The sequence below is a fragment of the Electrophorus electricus genome, chromosome 11 (genome assembly GCF_013358815.1).
Source record: "Electrophorus electricus isolate fEleEle1 chromosome 11, fEleEle1.pri, whole genome shotgun sequence".
Taxonomy (NCBI): Eukaryota; Metazoa; Chordata; class Actinopteri; order Gymnotiformes; family Gymnotidae; genus Electrophorus; species Electrophorus electricus.
In genome coordinates, this window is record NC_049545.1 from 3,976,738 (window position 1) to 3,997,509 (window position 20,772).

Sequence of the window (20,772 nt, forward strand, 5' to 3'; positions counted from 1 at the left end):
CACTAACATACTGATGTTTAAAAACGTTTTTAACAAGGCACATGTGGTACTGGTGTTTTCATTCATATATTATTTTACTCATGTATTACACTTTATCTGTGTTCATAATTTATCTGTGCTGAGCATTATGAAAAGTTCTTGTTCTGGCTGTGTGTATAAGAGGGCCTTTGTTCCAGCCTTTGTTAAGGAGTTCACCCTGGTATGGTCTGCCTGACCTTCACGGCACTGGAACAGAGATAACGCAAGACTGAGAGCCCCTGAAGGAAGACGCAAATCAGCTGGATGTAACTGGGCAGAAACATAAATGTAGGACAGCATGTCTCTTTTTGTGACCAACTGGTTGTCTTCTTTCACAATGAAGATTAATGAAGGGTGACAACACCCATGTTAAGGCCTGTAAAAGTTTAGATGGTTTATGCTGATTTAAACCCATTCTCCCCAGCCTTTGTGTGGTTCATGATCAATGCTAAAGAACACTAATGCCCACCAAACAAATTGCACAGTTTGCTATGAAATATTACAAAGGGCATGGTTTCACTCTAACACTATACTGTGTGGACTACAAAATGCGGATACTCACTTGGAGATGTTCACTGCCTTCTCTCGAACTCCCTGTGCCCTTGAGTTCAGAAAATGGACAGGATGACAACTTTGAAAGATTTCCTAAGAGGGAGATAAAATTAGCCGCTAGGGAGAGCAGAGTGCAGACACTGCTTAGCCAAAACACACTTATTTAACATGGGAGACCCGATTTGGCGAAGAAGGGAGGTGTTTTGTCTCCCTCTAGAGACCAACTTAGGCAATTACAGCACAAGTGTAAACCCAGTGCATCCCCAACAACAAATAAAACAGAGAAAGGGTATGCATGGGAAACGTTTCTAGAAGGATAAAGAACAGGGCAGGAGAACGACGAGGGAGCAGAACTGATAGACCGCAGGAACCGAGAGGGCAGGACCGCACAGGGGTGGGTCTACCTGCTGGAGCAAAGTCAGCTGCTGGGTGGTGTTCAGCGGGCTGTGCTCCGTCTGGCTGAAGGCTAGCCTCTCCTCGGTGTGCACCCCCAGGCCGCTGTAGCAGGGCCGAGGGAGCGCTGCAGCAATGGAGTACACTTTCTCCTTAGGCTGGCCCGGCTGAGGCTCCAGCACGCGTCCCACACGCCATGGGAAACTCTTTATGGAGTGAACGCACCCACACACACACGCAAGCAGCAGGATGCACAAACACGCACACACACACGCGCGCACACACACGCACCCACGTTGAAAGTAGCATTGAAAGTAGATTCTCTCCTCGACTGTCTACAGGAGCCACTTAGGTATAAAATGGCTGCCTCTCGTGCACGTGTGTGTGTGTGTGTGCACGTGTGTGTGTGTGCGCGCGCGCAGCCATTCATTCACATCATAATTAAAATCAGCACAGTTCACACCAAGAAATGAGCAGATTGTAAGAAATTGTAAGGAGCAGAGATGAATTCTAATGGCACTTGCTTCTGTTTCCATCAATAGCATCTCTATCAAACAACATTATACTGAATTCAAAGGCAAATTGTTTCATTTGTTGGTAACGAGGCCAAATCCATCATGCTGACCTTCCTGGCAGCTTCTTCAACAGAGGCCTTCCTGCATAAGGAACAAATGGATTGGACGTCATCATCCTCCCAGCTGCTGATTGGACATCCAGAGAGACATATTACCCTACTGTCCCACCTCTTCTGGGAAGTGTTTCGAAGCATTGAAAGTAGAGTCTCTCCTCGACTGTCTACAGGAGCCACCTAGGTATAAAATGAACACGTAACTCTGGTTCAAAGAGAGAATAACTTTCTCTTTACTTTAGGCTAGGTCGGGTCACCGGCGGAATTATGGGGTCTGGCATCGTGCGATCTCACCTCAGATGTGAGAAAGTTGTTAAGACTTTGATGGAGGCGGGACTTGGACGGGAAGTCCACCAACTGACAATCTCCTATCCAACACTCTAACAGGTCTAAAGTACGATGGTACACCTTGGCACTGTCTGTAGAGGGGTCATCGCTTCCTCTGAGAAGTTGTGAAAATGCATTCTTTGAATTGCCATAACAAGACATTCAGTATTTGCAGAGTTGTGGGCACTGCATAGTGCTTACCCTACTGAGCCTTTAAATTTGTCCATTAAAAACTGAAGGAATTCCTCACGGCTAGAGAAGTAGCGATATGTGTAGAGGAACTGCTGGATGTATCCATCCAAAAGAGCATTTCTGCACAAGAAACAGAACAAGAGAGTTAGGTGTAGGTAGTCATAGGTATAGAGCATTTCATTATATTGTTACAGATGAAGAAACAAATTAATGAATTAACAAATGAAACATTGAAATCATCAGAACATCATAACTGTAAAATTATATTGTTTTTGACCTGGCGTAAAGATAAGACATAAAGCCCTTTGCTGTTCCAGCCACTAGGGGGCAGCAGTCAGTCCTTCTGTGTTGCTCACACACCAGGCTTAGGATGGCTGGATCTTCGCTGGGCCGGAGGTCTACAGCAGAAGTCTCAGAAGCCGCCAGAGAAGGCAGAAGAGAGAGGGCCAATCCCCACTGATCCACAGACAGCACCTGGCATACAAATAAGAGGCATTCTTAGTGTCTGAGCAGGACTAGACTGCCCATAGTAGACCGCCCACTTATCACCCATACACTTTCATAAACAAATATGTTAAGCATACCATGAAGATTGCTAAACATTAGAGTAGACAAGTGCATAAGTTACTAAACTTTCTAAAATGCTTTCCCCACAGCAGGAACATGACTTCTCAGTTTATTTGATTCACTAAAACTAGGACTGAGCTGCACAGAAAGACAGACTAAATAGGCCAAACCTAGTTAGGCTAAGTAGGTTAAATCCTGTTATACTGTCACTTGGAAATCGAGGATATTTAAACACCAGCTGTAATCTAGTAGGTAATCTACACTGTCAATGTTATAATGATCATTTAGTTACTTTTTCAAGATCACCTAAATTTTAGGAGATGAGAAATTTGAGTTTTCTACCATTAGAACATTTTAAAGTAATTGTAACAGTGTTTAACTGTACAATAGTGCTAATAGTAGTTTATAAATAAAGTATTACTTATATTTTTATATTCGAGTTGTAAAGGTCAGAGCAGGGGTTAGAGAGGTTTATCCTGCCGTAGGAGCTGGCGAGCTCCGTCGTACTATTGCCTCTGCTTCCACAGTCAGAGCTCAGCAACAAAGGCCACACGTGCGCTATTGCATTCAGGCTCCATTTGTAGAGTTACAGGTCGGTGGCTAAATAATCTATATGTACCAAAGCCATACAGTTCATTTGACGTCGGGGTATCCTCTATGCACCAGAGGAGTTGTGCAGTTGAAATCAATTTAAGACCAAACGCCCAACATATCTAACAGAAACAGCAAGCTGTCTTAACCACTAACGGCCTAGCTGTTAGCCTCGACTTCTGATGGAGGAGTCGCAAAAGCCGCACATACCTGGAGATATTTCCTTACAGATTTAAGGAACGCTACTTTTGTTCTCAGCTCCTCAAACTGCTCCTTCAGTTTGTGCAATTTTGCCTTTGCTTCAGAACCTGCAGAAGCACAGACAAGCTCCAGACTTAAGAAAACTCAAAGAAACAGCTACATAAACAACAGAATTCAGCGTTTTTTTTTTGCCTGGAAGTTTGATCAGACGTTAGCTTCCTGAAAAGCAGACCTTTATTTTTTTTTTCCTGGTGAATTAGCTTGTGGTAGAAATTTCTGGTCTTCTTTAGATTCCTGCTCTCGATCAGCAGCTGTTGCTCGGCTTCCTGAAGAAGGCATCAAAGGTAACAGCTCACTGGATATGGCTGAGCAGACCACATGCTTAGGTCAGCATAAAAACAGTGTCTTCACAAATCACCTTAACCAAAGCCCCAGACCCAGAATGACCCTGAAATAAAAATCACATTAAAATAAACCAAAACAAACAAAAACCAAATACCCCAAACAGGCATTTTAGGCCAGTGTCAGGTCTTTATTAGACTTAAGAAGAGGCACTGAAGACAACATGCATCTGGTATGTATATACACATATGTGTCTTGGTTAAAAGTACTAATTCAGTGTTCATGAGTTGAATTCCATTGCACTCAGGTGTCAATGACTCTCTCACTATGGTAACAAGGGTTGATGGCTAGTGCTTTGAAGTAGGAGGCGTGTGTGCAGAGTCCAGTTAGCCCCCGTCAACCTGTTGAGTTCCTACTGTCTGAGCGATCAGCCATTTCTACCTCCATAATCGTCAAAGCAGTTGCACTAAACCAGCCCGGTAAATTCTGTCCCTCTGTTTGCAAATATTGGTTAGTGTGTGTCTAACAACATTAATAAACAAATGATTAAAAGAACCAATCGAGTTTACTGGAGCTAATTAAGGTTTCTATTGTCTTATTATATTAAACATACCTGGTAAAATACTGGGTCTAAGAAAGGTGGCTCCTTTTAGTACAGTTAGCATAAGCAAATATTAAAAATAAAGATTAGGACACACTCAGGAAAGAAGAATTTCATTATAACGCTTTATATTCACTTTATGTTCAAAAGCAACATGACATTTCTATAAAAAAGAAAAAAATATTTAAAAACACTTAGCTATACAAAACATAAATATGCAGGAATGAGTGTGAAGAGGGCAGCAGATGTGCTGAACATCTGAGGATGTGCTACCTGTGCCTTCCCCTCCAGGCTTGGTGAGTCACTGCGGGCGCCTAGTTTGCGTGCGTACTCCACCACGTCTTGGGTGAAGCAGCCGTGCCCGTACAGAGCCAGGGCCCACGCAGGGCTGACGAGGGCTCCCAGGCAGCCCGAGAAGAAGGACAGAGGCCTCTCGGAGACGAGAGAGCAGGAGTCATCCATTTCTGCGTCTGAGCAGTCATGGGTGAGCTGACTCTCTCTGCTCTCCTCCAGATCATAGCTCTGGCACACAGCCTCAGCCCCGCACGCGTGCTCACCGGCTCCCCCTGCTGGGGTCTCGCCGCTCTTCATCTTTGGTCTGGCTTCACTCATGTCTGAAACATGGGTGGGGGAGGGCTGGATAAACATGCTGAAGGGAACTGGTCATCTGTACAACTGTGTGCTGGTGTTTTAAAGTGTTTAGGAGTGTGTGCAGCGGCGTGCTCGTGTGTGATGAGAGGGCTATGTTTTGTCTGTAGTAAGCACGGAAGGGAGAAACCCAGTTGGTGCATATCTACTAGGAAGATACATGAGACAGAAGAGGAGGAAACAGCAAGAGGGAGAGGGGCAAGAAAGAAAAGGAAAGAGTGAGAAAGAGTGTGTGTGTGTGTGGGGGGGGGTCTCAGCAGCAGAAGAAAAAGTTCACTTTCCTAAGTATTTGGTTCCCTGGCAACTCTGAGTAAATCAGAAGCATCACGACCTCGCTGTGTTTGGCAGTGCTGAATACACTTCACACTTTACAAGTCCATTCAACACGACCTCCCTGCATTTTATTCTACAATCAATGCAAATTAAACTGATGCAAATATATAAAAAGAGCTGTGGAATGGAGATGCAAAACTTTGTTCTACTCCAGCCTTGACCGTCATGTGAGTTTTCACGACGGGTCTGTCCTACCTGTGCTGTCATGATGGCATTTCCCGTACGATCCTTGGTGGGTCCCTTCCCACGTGCTGCTGGTCTCAACTACTGTCTCGCCTCCTCCTCCTTCCTCAGTCACTCTGTGACCTCGGATACCCTCCGTCTCTCCCTGGCTTAATCCTGGAGTTGCTGTCAGCACTCTCTCCACTGGAGGACCTGAAGGAGGAGCATGGCACACGTTTGCGTCGCTCTGCCCTCCTTCTCCCTCATGCCCCCTGGCATCCGTGAGTGATGTCCATGCCCTTTCTTTAGGCTTTGATGGAGGCTGTTCACCAAATGCTCTGTGTGTGTGCGTGTGTTTTAGGGAGAGAGAGAGAGAGAGAGAGAGAGAGAGATGGACAGACAACAGACAGGGACAACAAGAAAGAAATAAACAGTGGTGAAACAAGCACAGTAAGATAACAGTGAAAACAGCTGCCCTCGCAGTGCTGACATCATGCCAAGAACACAACACAGCTCAGTCAGTCCTGAGAATCAGAGCTCTGCTACTTTTAACAACAAAGAAGTGAATTCAATCTGACAGTGAACTTAATGGGAAAACATAAGCAATTTGATCAGTGACTGAAAATCCCAAACTTTGTGTAAATTTTACGTGTTGCTATTATATACATCATACAAATAAGAGACTAAGAGTCAGAGTTTTCAGGTCATAAAAAGAATAAAATAACCCGCTTCTGAAATACAGTATATTCAAAACACAGCAAAACCTAGTGAAAATAACACATCCAATGACACCACCACATACCAGTCAGATAAAGAGCAAGTCCTATGAGCTCTCCCCGTGTGCCTCTTAAATGCTTGGCAGAGCCTGTGAATCAGCCTGCAGCTGCACTGAGAAGCAGCTAGCGTCCAGAGTTGTGAGCCTCTCTCCCCATCAATGCATCATCTGAACAGAGAAGAGCCTGAGGCCATGTGACTCAGCCAGGAGAAAGGGCTTTTTGTATGAGTCTGACCTCCACAGCCACACAGCCTCCTCGCCTGGCTTTCTCACTCATGTGACCCCTCCGGCTGCACCCCCTGTGAGCCACTTGCCAGCAAGAGGTGTCGGAGGAGTGGTACGGAACGTGTGCTGCCAACTTCCCCTGTGCCCACATCTGGCTCCTGCAGGGGGGGCCTTAACCACCAACCCCCCCCCCCCCCCCCCCCGCCGCCCCGCCCCCTGCTGGATGGCACATGAGGGTCCCCGCGAGAGCCCTAACGCCCGGACCCTTCATGCCAAGCGGTTTCCATAGGGACCGGTCAGCCTGGCAAATGGCTGAACGAGTTTTTCTTTTTTTTAAACGCTTCTTGCATGAATGCTGATGTTGAGTGGAGGGCAGCAGCAAGGGACTTGGATTCTTAAGTGTGTATTGTGAAGGTCTCACTGGAGGCAAATTCAAATTCAAAGCGTATGGCTGATGACCATTTTAGGCTGCTCTGAGTACCCTTCTGAACTAAACCAAGCGTGACGATGCTGACTTGCTTTGCCCTGCTCCATTATAGGCTGGTTTTCTAGACATGCCACATTGCTCTACAGTTTCAACACTTGGGCCATCCACTTGGTCCAAGTGTTTATGGCCTTGTAGCAAAATTGTAATCTTCCATCCAGTGTTACCCTTAAGAGATAAACACCCAAAAGGGCTAATGGCAAAGGTAATATGAGAACAGATTTTGCACTGTAGGGATTTCTTACAGCTTGGCACAGAGCCACAAGCTTCAGAGGCACTCACGGAGGCAAGGAGTTGATCAGACAGTGCAGCAGTCCCAGCAGGTCTGAGTCCCAGTGCAGGACACTGAACTTCTCCACTACTGCTCTGCTGAAGGTCTCGAAGTGCAGACTCCTCAAAGAAAGGATGTACTCTCCTACAAGCAGGGAGAATGAGAATTACTCACCCACTCAGAACGGGTCACAAAGGTGATTTTTCTGCACCTTCTCTTTCCCTTTTGCCTTTCAATCCCCCAAAATCCAATAAAGAGGTTTCCAAAAGCAAAATGAGAACATTTGCACTAGCTTCAATTTACGACCTTAGGGCCTATTTGGTGATGGGGTGTTTCTAACTTAATTAAAGTCATTAATGAATTAAGTGGCTATAATTTGATTAACTAGACACACAACCAGAGTATACTGAACAACAGCAAAGAACGCTTAGGGAAAAATTAGGGTTGGAACTATTTTTCCGTTAAAACCGATAAAAAGAAGAGGAGGCTAAACCTTAATATCCTTTTGGCATTAAAAAAAAAAAGTTTTCTTCTGTTACCAAGTTAAATTGCATGTACGTCTTTGTAAGTGGAGGCCATGCTGGACATCACATAACTTACCCATGGCTAGCTCCTCCACTCCGTTCTCCAAATATCCGTCAAAGGCGAACTCCTCTCTGACCAGCATGACGACCTGCTCCAGAATGGCGGCTCTGCAGCCTGTGGTGTCTCTTGGATCGAGGGTGTGCCGCGCAGGCTCGGCGGCACCCTGCTGAGCTCTAATTGTCATGTTAATTTTTCTCTTTTTGTGATAAGAGGATGTGCCGTGGTTTTCATACGCCCCGTTCTGGGTAACGCAAGACTCATCACACTCCTCATTCCAGTTTGCCGAGTCCACCTCTAGTCCTGCACTGCGTGACAAGCTAAGGTCTGGGCCAGTGATTGGCTGAGAGATGGCTATCTGAACAGGAAATAGGGTCAGGCATCCTGTTTGGGGGTCTTGCTGCAGTAGGAAGTTGTTGTAAACGCCAGCAGCGCAGGAAAAGTTGGAGCAGCTTGACGTGTGGTTACTGCTGACCTCCTGACTGGCTGCTTGCGGTTTGGGGTAAGGTGGAGAGGCAAGGTGAGCCCTGGAACCAGACAGTGGGGGAAAGTCTTCAATGTGGAGAACTCTGTCTATTTTCCCCATGTCTCTCTCTCTCTGATTCCAGTCCTCTTTGTGTTGTGCTGCTTTCAGAACCAGGTCCGTATTGCTGAGTATATCTACACCTGGGATACTTCAACACAGAGGACAGAACAGGACAGGAATTATACAACAATATTCTTAGGTCTCAAAAAACAGACCATATATACATCAATGGTTCTTAGAGTACAGATTTATAGAATATTTATAATATACTCTTGTTATATACGTGAGTATGTTATTAATTAGGCTTGCATATATTAAGGCATCAAAAGATATTAAGAACTACATTAGCTAATGACATTAGCTAATTTGGCCCTACTAGATATCACTTAGCCAAGCACCTTGTAGTGGGATCAGCGAGGGGGAGCTCCTCCTGTCTTGGCCGTTCCTGAGCCAGCACTATGGGAGTAAAGTGTGTGGCCGAGGAGGTGAAGGCCTTAGGCAGCCTGTTCATCTGCGGGGTCGGGCTGCCTCGGGGAACAGGGCCAGCTACAGGCGCCAACCTGATATCAGCGGCCAAGGGGACAAAACCTGCAAACGCAGCTATAAATGATCAAAAGAATGCTGATAAAATTCGAGAAAATTGTGACAAATGTGAAATCCTGATAAAATTCAAAGACTGGCATCAAACCAAAATGGAAAAACAGATATTGGTGCCAAGATTTTGCCAAAGGATTGCCAAGAAATTGGTGCCAAAATTGAAATGGAAAGTTCCTGCTCCTGCAAGGTTTCAACCCTAATATAACACACCTAATATAACACACTTCTGATGCCCTGCACTGACTAACTCGTCCAGGGCATCAGAAGCTTCTGAATGTTTGTTTGATTAGGGCTGGAACTATTCTTAGTAGGTGGTGTAGACCTCCCGCAGCAGGGCAAGTCCAGGTGGTTGGAACCGAATCCTGGAGGTTTTTACTTTATGAACTCAGACTACCCATCATGCTATAGACAAGTAAACAGGGTACTGAGCAGAGGGTCATAGTCTCAACAAACACAACAAACATACCACACGTCCTCCCTGCCGGACTAGAGCTTCTGAATGAGCCCAAATCTGGACAACTTTCTGCCTCTTTAACTTTGTTGGATGCCTGAAAAACCACAAGACTCAGCTGGTAAAGCCATTAAATCCAGTCCAAATTAGGAATATGTACAAAGATGATCATACTTGCTTAGACTAGCACACATGGGTTAAGTGTGAAAAGAGATGTTGTAGAGAGTTCAATCACCCACACGGTGGACATGATGTTATTATATTAATTATATTTATAGACATTATTGTTTGTTCTGAAAATATAGTTATAGGCACATTATCCAGGATTTGAAAATATATCTTCAGGTTATTTATACAGGGGAGAAAATTGCCTGCCTCCGTTCCATGTCCATATATGTGCCATATGTGTATTTTCTTGTTTATGTGACATAAGTGCAATAATGTTTTTGATAAGTGAACCCACGTACAAGGCTGTACCTTATGGATTCGTCTGATCAGCTGTGTCCACACAGACTCAGCACAGGTACCCTGCCGGGACAGGTAATCACGGCAACTCTGTGGCAGCGCAGCAGAGGGAGAGAGAGGAAGATGAGAATACCAGAACCGCAGACACCCTGCTCTTCCTGCTGGACTGACTCTGACTCACTTAAGTAATGCAACACTGATGCTCGTATACAGACAAAGAAATATCTGAATACATACGATTATCTCAAGTTCTTAATATCTTAAAGAGCTTTCCAGTGAACTGTAAGAGCGGCCGATTGTAGCCACAGGCTGTTACTTTTTTTGCCATCACAATGGACGGCCTTTCGAGTGGCGTTCTTTTGGCCATCTCAAGCAGAAGTCTCTTCAGCTTTCTGGGCATAGCCAGCTTCTGATTAGGGCACAAATGGAACTTAGCTGTGGCCCACAGGATTGCTGCCACTCCGTATACGCAGGCCTAGAAGAGAACAAAGAACACAATTGTCTTTCAAAGCTCAAATACTTCCCTTTTTGTAGAAAAGCGCTACATGAACCGAAAGTGACAATTCACTATAAAAACAGTGGTTACCATTTCATCTAACCTTTTCAGTTACAATACCATGTTCCTGGAATTCAGGAGCTACATAAAAGGCATCACAGGAACCTACAAAGAATAACAATAACAGACAGTAGGAATGAAGCACTGAATACAAGCCAAAAAACAAACATCAAAACCAGATGGTGTCACAGCATTCAGTGCACTTTGTTAGTTAGTAGGGAATGCTTAGTGATAACTTGCCTAGAGATATAATGTTGTTTGAAAATTACAGTGAATCTACATATTGCATCAAATTTAAAATATATAACTAGGCATTCATCCATGTAGTACAGGACAGCTTCAGTGGACATCATACGTCTACTGTACAGAAGACAAAAAGAAATATCTAATAAGACTGTGTCATACAAGTCGATGAACTGTGTGCAGTAGGATACTGGACTTCTAGAAGAAAAGCCTCTGGGTCTGTTTGTTGTTGGTGAAACAGCTGGAAGGTAATGAACCTTCCTCTGGTGTTCATGAAACCACTCTAAATTTGTTGACATTTGTGTATGAGGGCGCCATCTTGTAATCGGCATTAACATCTTGGAATGTGGGTATATCATGAGGGAGCCGTATTTACAAGATAGTGTGCACCATGTAAAGCAACCATTAGACTGAATGAGTCCCATTAGAAGGCCGCCCTTCATTAAGGATCAACTATCATGTTTACCAGCCCCCAACAGACATCGTAGACATTTTTTTCCAAGACATCAGGATGCAGCAATAAGTGTGAAAGACAATTTGTCAGATCATAGTACCGTTACTCCACTGATCAGGTTATGTACGTCTGCGCCCTGGCCTTGGGTACAACTAGTTTTCAAACAGCAGTCCTTCCATAAATGCCACCTTTGAGAATCTGATCACATACAGATTCTGCTGTCTGCTACTTTGGATCAGAGGTGTTTAATTCAGGGCTATAACTGGGGCCAGTTTTTTAACATGACTGTCCATCCACGAGTGAGTTTTGACTGGGGACCACTCTTCCTCGTTGACAGCACTTTCTGCCAATGTCTTCAAGCCAGTTTCCCTTCTGCACTTATTGTGACAGATTCATGCACCATCAAGCTGGATACATGCTGCTTTGAAATCTCAAACATCCAAAAGTTAACCTGCAGGGGTCTTTTACAGCTGACATGTTGCTCATGCCCTCCCCATAGCTAACATAGGTAGGTGCTCCTCGTGATTCTAATCTGACTTATTCAGTGTTTAACTTGTTCATTTAGCATGTCTTGTTTTGTCCGTGTGCTGAATATCTGCATGTATTCCTGAGGTCGCTGGTTTCCATTCATCAGTGAATGTCGAACACTGTGTCGGGAATAGCAGTACCTGTATTTTTAGGATGGAGGAACAGCAACTCTCCTTCACAGCCCACATACACAGAGTCCAGGCACAGGTAAGCTTTCAAAACAGGATACAAAAAGAAACAGAGACACTCTCACATACACAACAAATTACTACAAGTTATAGTGCACAATAATTATGTACTTGATTTTTTAATCATTCAGAATGAAATAATTCAGACACAAGTCTGGCACTGTAACTCTTCCCAAAATAGCCCACAGACGGAAGGCTATGGAATAAGAGTATTTTTGAAGACATTAGGTAAAGACTATTTGTGGCTGCCATGAAAGCTGATATTTGGTGTGACATTGCGATGGTTATTAGCGCAACTCGTTTTGCTCGGCAGCGTTCTCGGCAGTGTCAGACAGCAACCAACTGTCACCAAACAGCTCTGAGCTGCAGTCCACCTCCAGTGGAAGTGAAAGAAGAAAAAAATGACCTGGATTCCTTCTCCATTTCAGTGCTATCCAGATGACTTAACTGATCGTGACAAACGCACCAATCACTTCATTAGTAGGTACACCTTCTCCAAAGCTGTACTTAATAGCCTGCCGTAAATCTTACAGTCCACATTGGCACAACTGCTGACTAGCGGTGCCAGAGCTCTGTACCCTGTGCACGTTAATCTTTTTGGCACTTTATTCCATGAGTGACCTATGCATCATAAATTACAGTATAAAACCTCATCAATTGCCCTGTTTCAGAAAAGGTAATTCAAGAAAGAAATGGCTGAAAACTTGGCCCAGATTGTGTGGAAAGCAAGACAAGTTACCATCAGTCAATTAACCTCTGCTCTTGAGCAGGAAGAACTGACTAAAGGACTGGTAACCGTAGGTATTATGGTATTATTTTATCTTAAGCGTAGGTTAGATGCTTCCCAAATCTTAAGATCAAATTGGCATTTGTTCATTGGCTCAGCTTTGCCTTAGGGAACAAACTCAGGGGACACTTTATGTACTGAACTTGTACATGCATTCCCTGTACAAGACTAACCTGGGAAGTCAGTGTAGGTCTGCAGTGTGGACAGGCAGGTGTAGCACAAAGCCCATAGCTCTTTGATGGACAGTGGTCGTAGGCAGCATAAGAGGAGCTCCCGCAAAGAGATCCACTGGAAATGAAACACATTCATCTGGCTGTGGAACAGGTATGCGCTCAGCGCAAAGGCCAACTCGCCACTAAGGAGATAATCCTCTTGTCTCTTGAGAAACTCAGCCTGCAGAATCCTGGAGAAAGCTTACCTCGTTCAGCGTGGGGAACCTACATCTTACCTTGTTCAGAGTGGAGAACCTACAGCTTACCTCGTTTATCCTGGCGAATCTACATCTTATCTCGTTCAGACTGGAGAACCTACAGCTTACCTCATTCAGACTGGGGAATCTAAATATGAGCTCATTCAGACTGGGGAACCTACAGCTTACCTCATTCAGACTGGGGATTCTACAGCTTCCCTCTTTCAGATTGGGGATTCTACATCGTACCTCGTCCTGAGATTCTTCGTTCAGGCACAGCATGCTTTTGGTCATGTGGTTACAGCAAAGGCCACTGAGCTCCGTCGTCTCCCTCATGTCTGTGGAGGGGACAGGGGTTTTGTCCCCAGCAGCCCATTTCTGCTCTGTGTCATCCAGGTCTGTGTCAGCGCTGGCATGAAGAGGGGTAGAGTTTCGGATTCTGCTTGAAGATTCTGGTTGCTGGCTGAAAGCCTCCATTTTCCTGTCTGGATCTGCGCCCTTTGTGGGTCTCCTGGGTGTTCCCTTCAGCATCCTTTCCTCCCAGTGCATCACCACCATGCTCTCCTCTCCTCCAATCTCCGACAGGTCTGTCACCATCCTGCTGATATCCGTGCGTGATGGAGGAGAGAAGGCCGGAGGGTTGTTGGAGTCGGGAACGGAACAGGAGCGATTGAGGGCACTCCGGGCTCTCCCTGACTTCCGTTCCTGTTGCCTCCTGTGGACGGGGGAGCCACTCTGTGACTGGCACGGTGAGCCATCATCTCTGAATAAGCCCGGACCCGTAGAATACTCATCCACACTCCCTGACCGAAAGGATCCGTGACACACACAGCGCCTTTGTTTGGTCAGATAGTCCTCTTCCTCATAAGATTCAGATGAATAATGTCTGCCTGTGTGAGTCTCAACAGAGTTTGACCTCGACCCTCTGAATTCCAAAAACTGATGACGTGATTTTTCCCATTCATCTGTAAACAAAAGGAAATCCTATAATTAGGCTCCCGTTTAAGAGAACAGAACATGCTTTACAGTTAAAGATAAGAGGACATGAAAACCTTGGAAAGCGTAGATGGATTCTATGGACAGCACTCTTCTTCCAATAGCAGAGAGCATTCGACAGACTGCTGTGGATGACGTGTCTGTGAGCTTGATGTCAGCCTGGGAGAGGATGTCCTGTTGAGAGTGAGAATGTGACATTCAGTGTGATAATGTTTTGAGCCATGTTAAATTGATGAGTAGGATAAAGCATGTTTTGCATCTTATGGCTGCATGATTGCAGGTAATTATGTTCCAGCAGTTTCGTAACTATTTAAGAGAGACCCAAATGGACCAGGTGGGTCTGACATGCTATTCGATCAGTGGGTCACTTAAAGGCAGATCCTCGCGTGGAGATAAGAAGCACGTGACGTGTACATTGCTGGTTAGTCTTAGTAATACTTCTTTGCATGTTTTGTTTTTTAACATTTTATTAGTGTTTCATAACATTTATTAACACTTCCATATGCTAAATGTCTTTCATTTATTAACAAAAGAACTCTTGCTCAATTGTGCCTGAGCCTCATCTTTAAATCCTCTTACTCAGTAAAACCTTTGAAGTTCGCCACTCTGGGCTTCAGATCAATTACTCATCTTTACTCATATGGTGTCTCTTTTTCTTTTGAGAAACTTTGTGAAAAATGTAAGCTACCTCAAACCATTATTTCTTTCTGGTACCTACAAGTTCGAGACTTCACGCATAAAACTTCGCATCTCTACCACTGTGCAGTCCATGACTTGAACCCCCAATATAAACCACAATATATTTATTGACTGTACAATTTTGAAGGAACAGGATTCTTTTTTCACCATCACAAAAGCGCCATCAACTTCGGCCCAACGAATCAAAGATGTGCTCTATCTTCTTAGAGAACACGAAATCAAGTTTTCCTTTAGCCATTCAACTAGGATCTTTTGTAAACTGTGGAACCCTTTTCAGAATATATAAGAGCACGTTAAATTGGCTGTTACAAATACAAATTTTGAAAATTGTACCCAACTCCTTAGTCTTCCCTCAGCCCTGCCTGCCATTACCCTTCTACCTTCATCTTTCTTTTTCATTTCTCTCATTCTTGTCTCCCCCTCCCTGTTTTTTTTTTTTTTTTGTCTCTTTTCTAAAAATATATGGAACATTATGTGAATGTCTGCTGTAATGGTTATTCGATATGACGAATAAGTGAAGTTAGGAAAGAAAAAAACTCTCAACTTTATTCACAGCAGGAAAATATCACCTGGGGGCGGGGCCTGTTCTCTGGCTTCTCCTCTTGCATTTGTTCAAGTAACCTCTTGGTATCTGCCCCCAACTCGGCCTCCAGCTCAGGCTCTACGGCATAGTTCAGCGCAGCTGAGAGAGTGGACCCAAGGGAAAACACGTGTCCCTAAAACAGGACAGGAAAAAGAGAGAGAAAGAGAGAGATGAAAAACAATAAAAGCGCAGAAGAACATTCAAAACAAAGCCCATCCCACAAACAGAACAGGTTAATCAGTTATATAAAAAAGCAGAGACAGAAAAGGACAGCAATAAGGATAATAATAAACCACTACACAGATATTAGTGCCAGATCCAAGAGTGTGCGGGTCTCAGCAGTGCCTTTGTCCCACTGGACCACCTGTGTGTTGCTATGTGTTGTTGTTTTGGTTATGTCATCATGCTCTTCCATGAGCCAATAAACAGTCTGCACAGACAAATATGAAAGCGAACAGCAGCCCCGTTCTGCTGCCTGGAGACAGGTAGTGTCCATTATGTGTGGCAGGTCATGCACTCTTTGTCTAAGCTAGCAAGTGAATCCTTAACCACACCCCCACCCCCTTCACGCACAACATGACACCCACTGCCAGAGACCCAGTATGCAATAAATAAACATTCCTCCATGGCATGAGGGCCACTTTCGTCCAGCCATATGATTACAGGAACAGATGCTCTTTGGATTTGCTTACAACAGATATTTACCTTCCTCTTAGTTACAGAGAGGATAGCATGTAATTGCAAGGCTGCATCCACTTTCAATAATATACTGCTTGACTTTAGAAATCAGAAAGTGTTCTAGACTCCTGGACCTCCAACCATATATGATGAATTTAGGGCAACTCTGCATCTAAGATGACAACCACAAATGGCCCTCGTCTTTTAGTTATACCAATCAATTGCTGTATGTCAATGATGCTGTCCAAATCAAATACCTCATGTTGATTTATTGATTTTATAATCCATATTTTTGCATGCATGATATGATGATGCATTCATCAAGCTTGCATTAAGAGAACAGCAGTTTTATTCAGCCAGAACTGTTCTGATATACGCCGTAATGGAGCTATAAATAAACAGTTGGTCCACCTAGTCCTAATGCTTTTGTTGTGAGTGCGAACCCCTTTCTACTGACACCCAGCAGCCCTGCCAACACACAGCAGGACACCCAGTTCACAGAACCCCAGTGCCGCAGTTCACCTCAAACGTGTTCCCAGTCCTGTCCAGCTCTGGCGGCACAAAGGAGCCATCCGGGTCATCTGTTAACAGGAAGCAATACGAGAGGCTGATAAACACAGCTAACACAGCTAAACAAAGCAGATGCATCGGCTAAAACATTTATTTCCCTTCTACGACAACAGTATAATACGAGACAACACACAAACAAAAGGAAAAGAATCTGTTTCCTCAAGTGAATGTTTATTGAGACAGCCCTGAAGGTCTGCAGGGACCTTGCCGTTTAATCACAGCTCCTTCAGCGGTAATTCAGAAGAGACAGGCTCGAGCTGCAGCAGAGCTGCTCCGCCTCCTCTAAGTAGGCCACAGTCGCAGAGGCGATCCAGTCGCTACCTAGACGGTTATATAGGCCAGGTGCCTTTCCTCACACCCTCTCTGTTTTTTGGCATTACACATTCCCACACAGAGCTGCCATCCTCCAGTCTGAAGGGGATCCAGAGGCAAGCAACAGGGACACTGCATCATCCATCAGAACATGGGCGCAATAAACCTTCAGCTACGCGACTGATTCGGCCCTCGCACACGCGAGCGCAACACCAGAAGTGATGGCCCTGGTGGGAAAACAGAGGGTGGGGTTTATGATGAGGTCAGAGCTGTGTATCCTATGCTAACTGGATACGGGGGCAATGGTTATACCTTACCATCTAAACTTGCGTAGTCGGTTTTTGCTCTTACTCCAGCACATAAGGGTAAAGTACAGAATGGCACCTTTAATTTGAGGGCCATTACATCCACAGTATGTTGGGTGAACCACATAATAATCAAAACTCTTATTATATGCAGGTCCTCATTACATTGATTTCTTAAAGTCCTTAAAGCAATTAATTACTTTAAGAATCATATTTACGATTTGGTTGTGTCCTTTGTGGTCGATGACTGCTGGGTATCTCCCCAGACGATGCATAAACTATATTGTAGGCATTTCCAGTTCTGGTTTGAATCGGGGGTTTATTGCTTTCATAAACTTTTCAGTAAGTGAAATGCGTGTTCAGACTGTGTGTCTGACTTAGCCAGTCTAAAAGCATCCAATTCTTCAACCTGAAGAAGTACATTTAGTAGTATGTTTTGGGTAATTGTCATGCTGCAAGATGCACCATTAACTGTCGGCACATGGGCTGTCAAATCAATAGAAACAACCAGCCCTGTTACACTGCCAGCCACACATGCTCATGCAGGATGCTTTGGGTTAATAATAGCTCCTTTTTTCTCCCTTTTAACTCGTTTCATCGTTCTGTTATAGTTTATCCTTGGCATATCCTTACATATCTCTACAGGGTTCCTGCATCATAGCCATTTAAACCCATACAGCCTGTTTCACTCAAACCCTGTGTAATGTACAGAGCAAAAATAAAAACAACAAAAAAAGGTCCACTGCCTGTTGCTCATGTACTACACTGTATATCTGATAACAATTAGGGAATATCATGTGTGCATGTATCTTTGTGTGTATTATGGTTTGGTGACATTTAAAACCATTGATTTTTCAGCACGTACATGAATCACGGAGTCGTACTACAGCACAACTCGCTCGGAACACTGAGTTCTCCAGCCTGGTCCTAGAGATATAACCTGAGTAGCTTTGTTCCAACCCTAATCTAACACACCTACATGTTCCTGAACACCCTGATCATCTGGGCTGGGTGTGTTAGATTTAGGCTGGAACTAAACTCAGGGCAGTAGATCAACAGTAGATCAACTGGGCATTTAGACAAATTAGTCAGAGACATCATTTGCATGTTATTCACACTATTGGCCAGGCCAAACCAGGCCATACACAACTACTGCCAACTGAAACAAATCTACAAATGAAAAAATGAATTATTTATATGTAGTTTTTAAAGTGGCTTTGTAAAGAGCACCTGGACATCAAGTTCAAAGAAATTTCTGAACTTCCGTTGATTAAAACGAAGCAGCTGACAGCAAAACAGAGGAAGGCAAAGCAAACACCACAGCGGCACGTGTGCCGAGCGAGGCATACTCACCGCTGAGCAGTTCCATGAAGCACACGTTGCCATGCGCGTTGAAGGCCAGGGTGTCTGGTGTGACACAGAGTGTGTGGAAGAGCGGAGACTGCGCGATGCTCTGCAGGGAGCAAACACACTCCGCACACACTGCCCACACCTCCTGCTCAGACAGACAGCCGTCTCTCAGGCACAGGATATCCGCCAGAGAAACATTCTCCTGAGGGGGCAGATTACACAGGACAAAGCCATGGAAGACTGGGAGGTTAAGAGAGGAAATTTTCAAAAGCAATTTTCTTAGGACTGAACAAGTCACTTTATGTGCGCGAGTGAGAACTTATATTCTTAGCGGGAAACAAATATTCTTAGCTGGAAAGTGAATACAAGCCCTTAACCTCAACCAATCCCAGTACTGCATGGAAGCACAATCCCTATACCAACCATAGTGGCAACAGTCCTATGATTTCATATCTTAAATGAGCATTTGATGGGACAGCTGATGAGATACTGGCATAGTTCCTGGTTCTACTGCAAGTGGGTCTCCTTTCTCAGGCAGTGGTAGCTCAGTGGTTAATGTACTTGACTTGTAATCAGAAGGTTGCCCAACCACTGCCAACTTGCCACTGTTGGGCCCCTGAGCAAGGCCCTTAACCCTCAATTGCTCAAGTTGTACTCAGTGATAATTGTAAGTTGCTTTTGATAAAAGCGTCAGACAAATGTAAATGCACTTTTTAAAGAACTGTGCTTTGTGACTGCGCATCATTTATGGCCTTCAGTGTGTGTCTTTTGTGTGTCGCACATGTCATAAAATGGGATGTTTTTAGATTTCAAAGATTTATCTAAATCTAAATAAGCATAATGCTATAATCCATATATTTATTTTCCCAGAGAACCAATAGTGAGGAGTATTTGGTAAATCTGTGCTGTATTAAAAACTCAACTGAGTGCCATTTTGGTTAAAAGCTCAGCAGCTTGTCTACAGCTGAAACCCACTTTACACACAGGCTACATTTAACTACACAGGGACCTTTATCTCAACTCTCTGGTTCCCTAGATACACTCTGAAAATAAAGCTAGATATGTGATGATGTCACACACTATGAAAGATTGGTTGATTTTTCAACAGACGTGCTTTGTGTAACCGATAACCGATGTTGGAAAGAATCGTCCATTCCAAGACCTCACTGTCTGAAGAGTGTCTCTGTGTGATGCTTTCCAGTGTCCTGCATGTTTACATCCTCACACATACGCATGCCTGTACAACACACACTCACACGCTCAGAATGAGTGAGGCAGACCCGGAAAAACGAAGAACTTACAGTGCAGGAAAGAGCGTCTTAATGCAGTAGTGCAAGTACGGCCCAGAAATAGGCAAACTCCCAGTAGAACAGTGCAGAGAAACATAGCCTTTCTCTCTCTCTATCTATCTATCTATCTATCTATCTATCTATCTATCTATCTATCTATCTATCTATCTATCTATCTATCTATCTATCTATCTATCTATCTCTATATCTCTCTCTCTCTCTCTCTCTCTCTCTCTCTCTCTCTCTCTCTCTCTCTCTCTCTCTCCGTGTAATTTAAACATTCTGGCCTACATAAGTTCTCCTCTCCTCCTAAGCCTTGGTTAGAATTTGTCTTTTGGTATTCCAATCGGGTATCAGTTCTGTACACCCAAATCCATCATTCTACTGAGAAAGCTCAAAGGGACACTCAGCATGGTACAGGTGCACGATACTGATGGACTTCTCTGGTCCCTTAGGAGCAAACGCTTAGTAGATAGACAGCTCACAGTGTACTATCCATTTACGTACTGGTACAGTCACACGACTGTCGACTGTTTAGCATGTCAAAAAGACGGCATTCTTTGTAAGAAAGGCTGTCTGGGACTTTTAATTAAAATTTCTGATCTGTGGCATGAGTCAACTAAATAAGAATAAATAAATAAAAACACTAAAAGATTTTATACATCTGAATATAAAAAAGAATAATAATGATCTCAGAAGTGGATGAGGAACGGTGACTTCTATTCATCTCCGCAGACGATATCAAGTGGATAGGCAGCAGAGTGTAAGGGCTTCACACCAGCGCACAAAAGTGCTGAAAGGAAGTTAAAAGAGAGGGCCCGGCCCAGTCTCGGCATTAGCAGCAGACGTGAGCATGGAAGGGCTTTACATAACTTGATTCAGTTTATTTCTTAT

General features: G+C 44.2%; 1 protein-coding gene across 10 annotated transcripts in view; it reads right to left on the minus strand.

The window, feature by feature from the left end:
* LOC113579899 (kinase non-catalytic C-lobe domain-containing protein 1) overlaps window positions 1-20,772 on the minus strand; it is a 28,069-nt gene that overhangs the window by 4,185 nt on the left and 3,112 nt on the right. For 4 of the 10 annotated variants that reach the window (XM_027014115.2, XM_035531392.1, XM_035531390.1 and 1 more), the window contains exons 3-27: window positions 18,593-18,791; window positions 16,575-16,633; window positions 15,361-15,507; window positions 14,149-14,266; window positions 13,286-14,061; window positions 12,861-12,975; window positions 11,853-11,924; window positions 10,531-10,592; window positions 10,248-10,406; window positions 9,944-10,021; window positions 9,482-9,563; window positions 8,817-9,018; window positions 7,911-8,566; window positions 7,322-7,454; window positions 5,589-5,893; window positions 4,686-5,026; window positions 4,425-4,457; window positions 3,702-3,795; window positions 3,479-3,576; window positions 2,388-2,584; window positions 2,120-2,230; window positions 1,886-2,033; window positions 1,589-1,771; window positions 975-1,169; window positions 581-663 (exon numbers count right to left, since the gene is read on the minus strand). In XM_027014115.2, the coding sequence (XP_026869916.2) occupies window positions 581-663; window positions 975-1,169; window positions 1,589-1,771; window positions 1,886-2,033; window positions 2,120-2,230; window positions 2,388-2,584; window positions 3,479-3,576; window positions 3,702-3,795; window positions 4,425-4,457; window positions 4,686-5,026; window positions 5,589-5,893; window positions 7,322-7,454; window positions 7,911-8,566; window positions 8,817-9,018; window positions 9,482-9,563; window positions 9,944-10,021; window positions 10,248-10,406; window positions 10,531-10,592; window positions 11,853-11,924; window positions 12,861-12,975; window positions 13,286-14,061; window positions 14,149-14,266; window positions 15,361-15,507; window positions 16,575-16,633; window positions 18,593-18,791 (4,646 nt within the window). The remainder of the gene's footprint in view (window positions 1-580; window positions 664-974; window positions 1,170-1,588; window positions 1,772-1,885; window positions 2,034-2,119; window positions 2,231-2,387; window positions 2,585-3,478; window positions 3,577-3,701; window positions 3,796-4,424; window positions 4,458-4,685; window positions 5,027-5,588; window positions 5,894-7,321; window positions 7,455-7,910; window positions 8,567-8,816; window positions 9,019-9,481; window positions 9,564-9,943; window positions 10,022-10,247; window positions 10,407-10,530; window positions 10,593-11,852; window positions 11,925-12,860; window positions 12,976-13,285; window positions 14,062-14,148; window positions 14,267-15,360; window positions 15,508-16,574; window positions 16,634-18,592; window positions 18,792-20,772) is intronic. The other 6 variants (XM_027014119.2, XM_027014118.2, XM_035531393.1 and 3 more) reach the window with 6 other exon arrangements.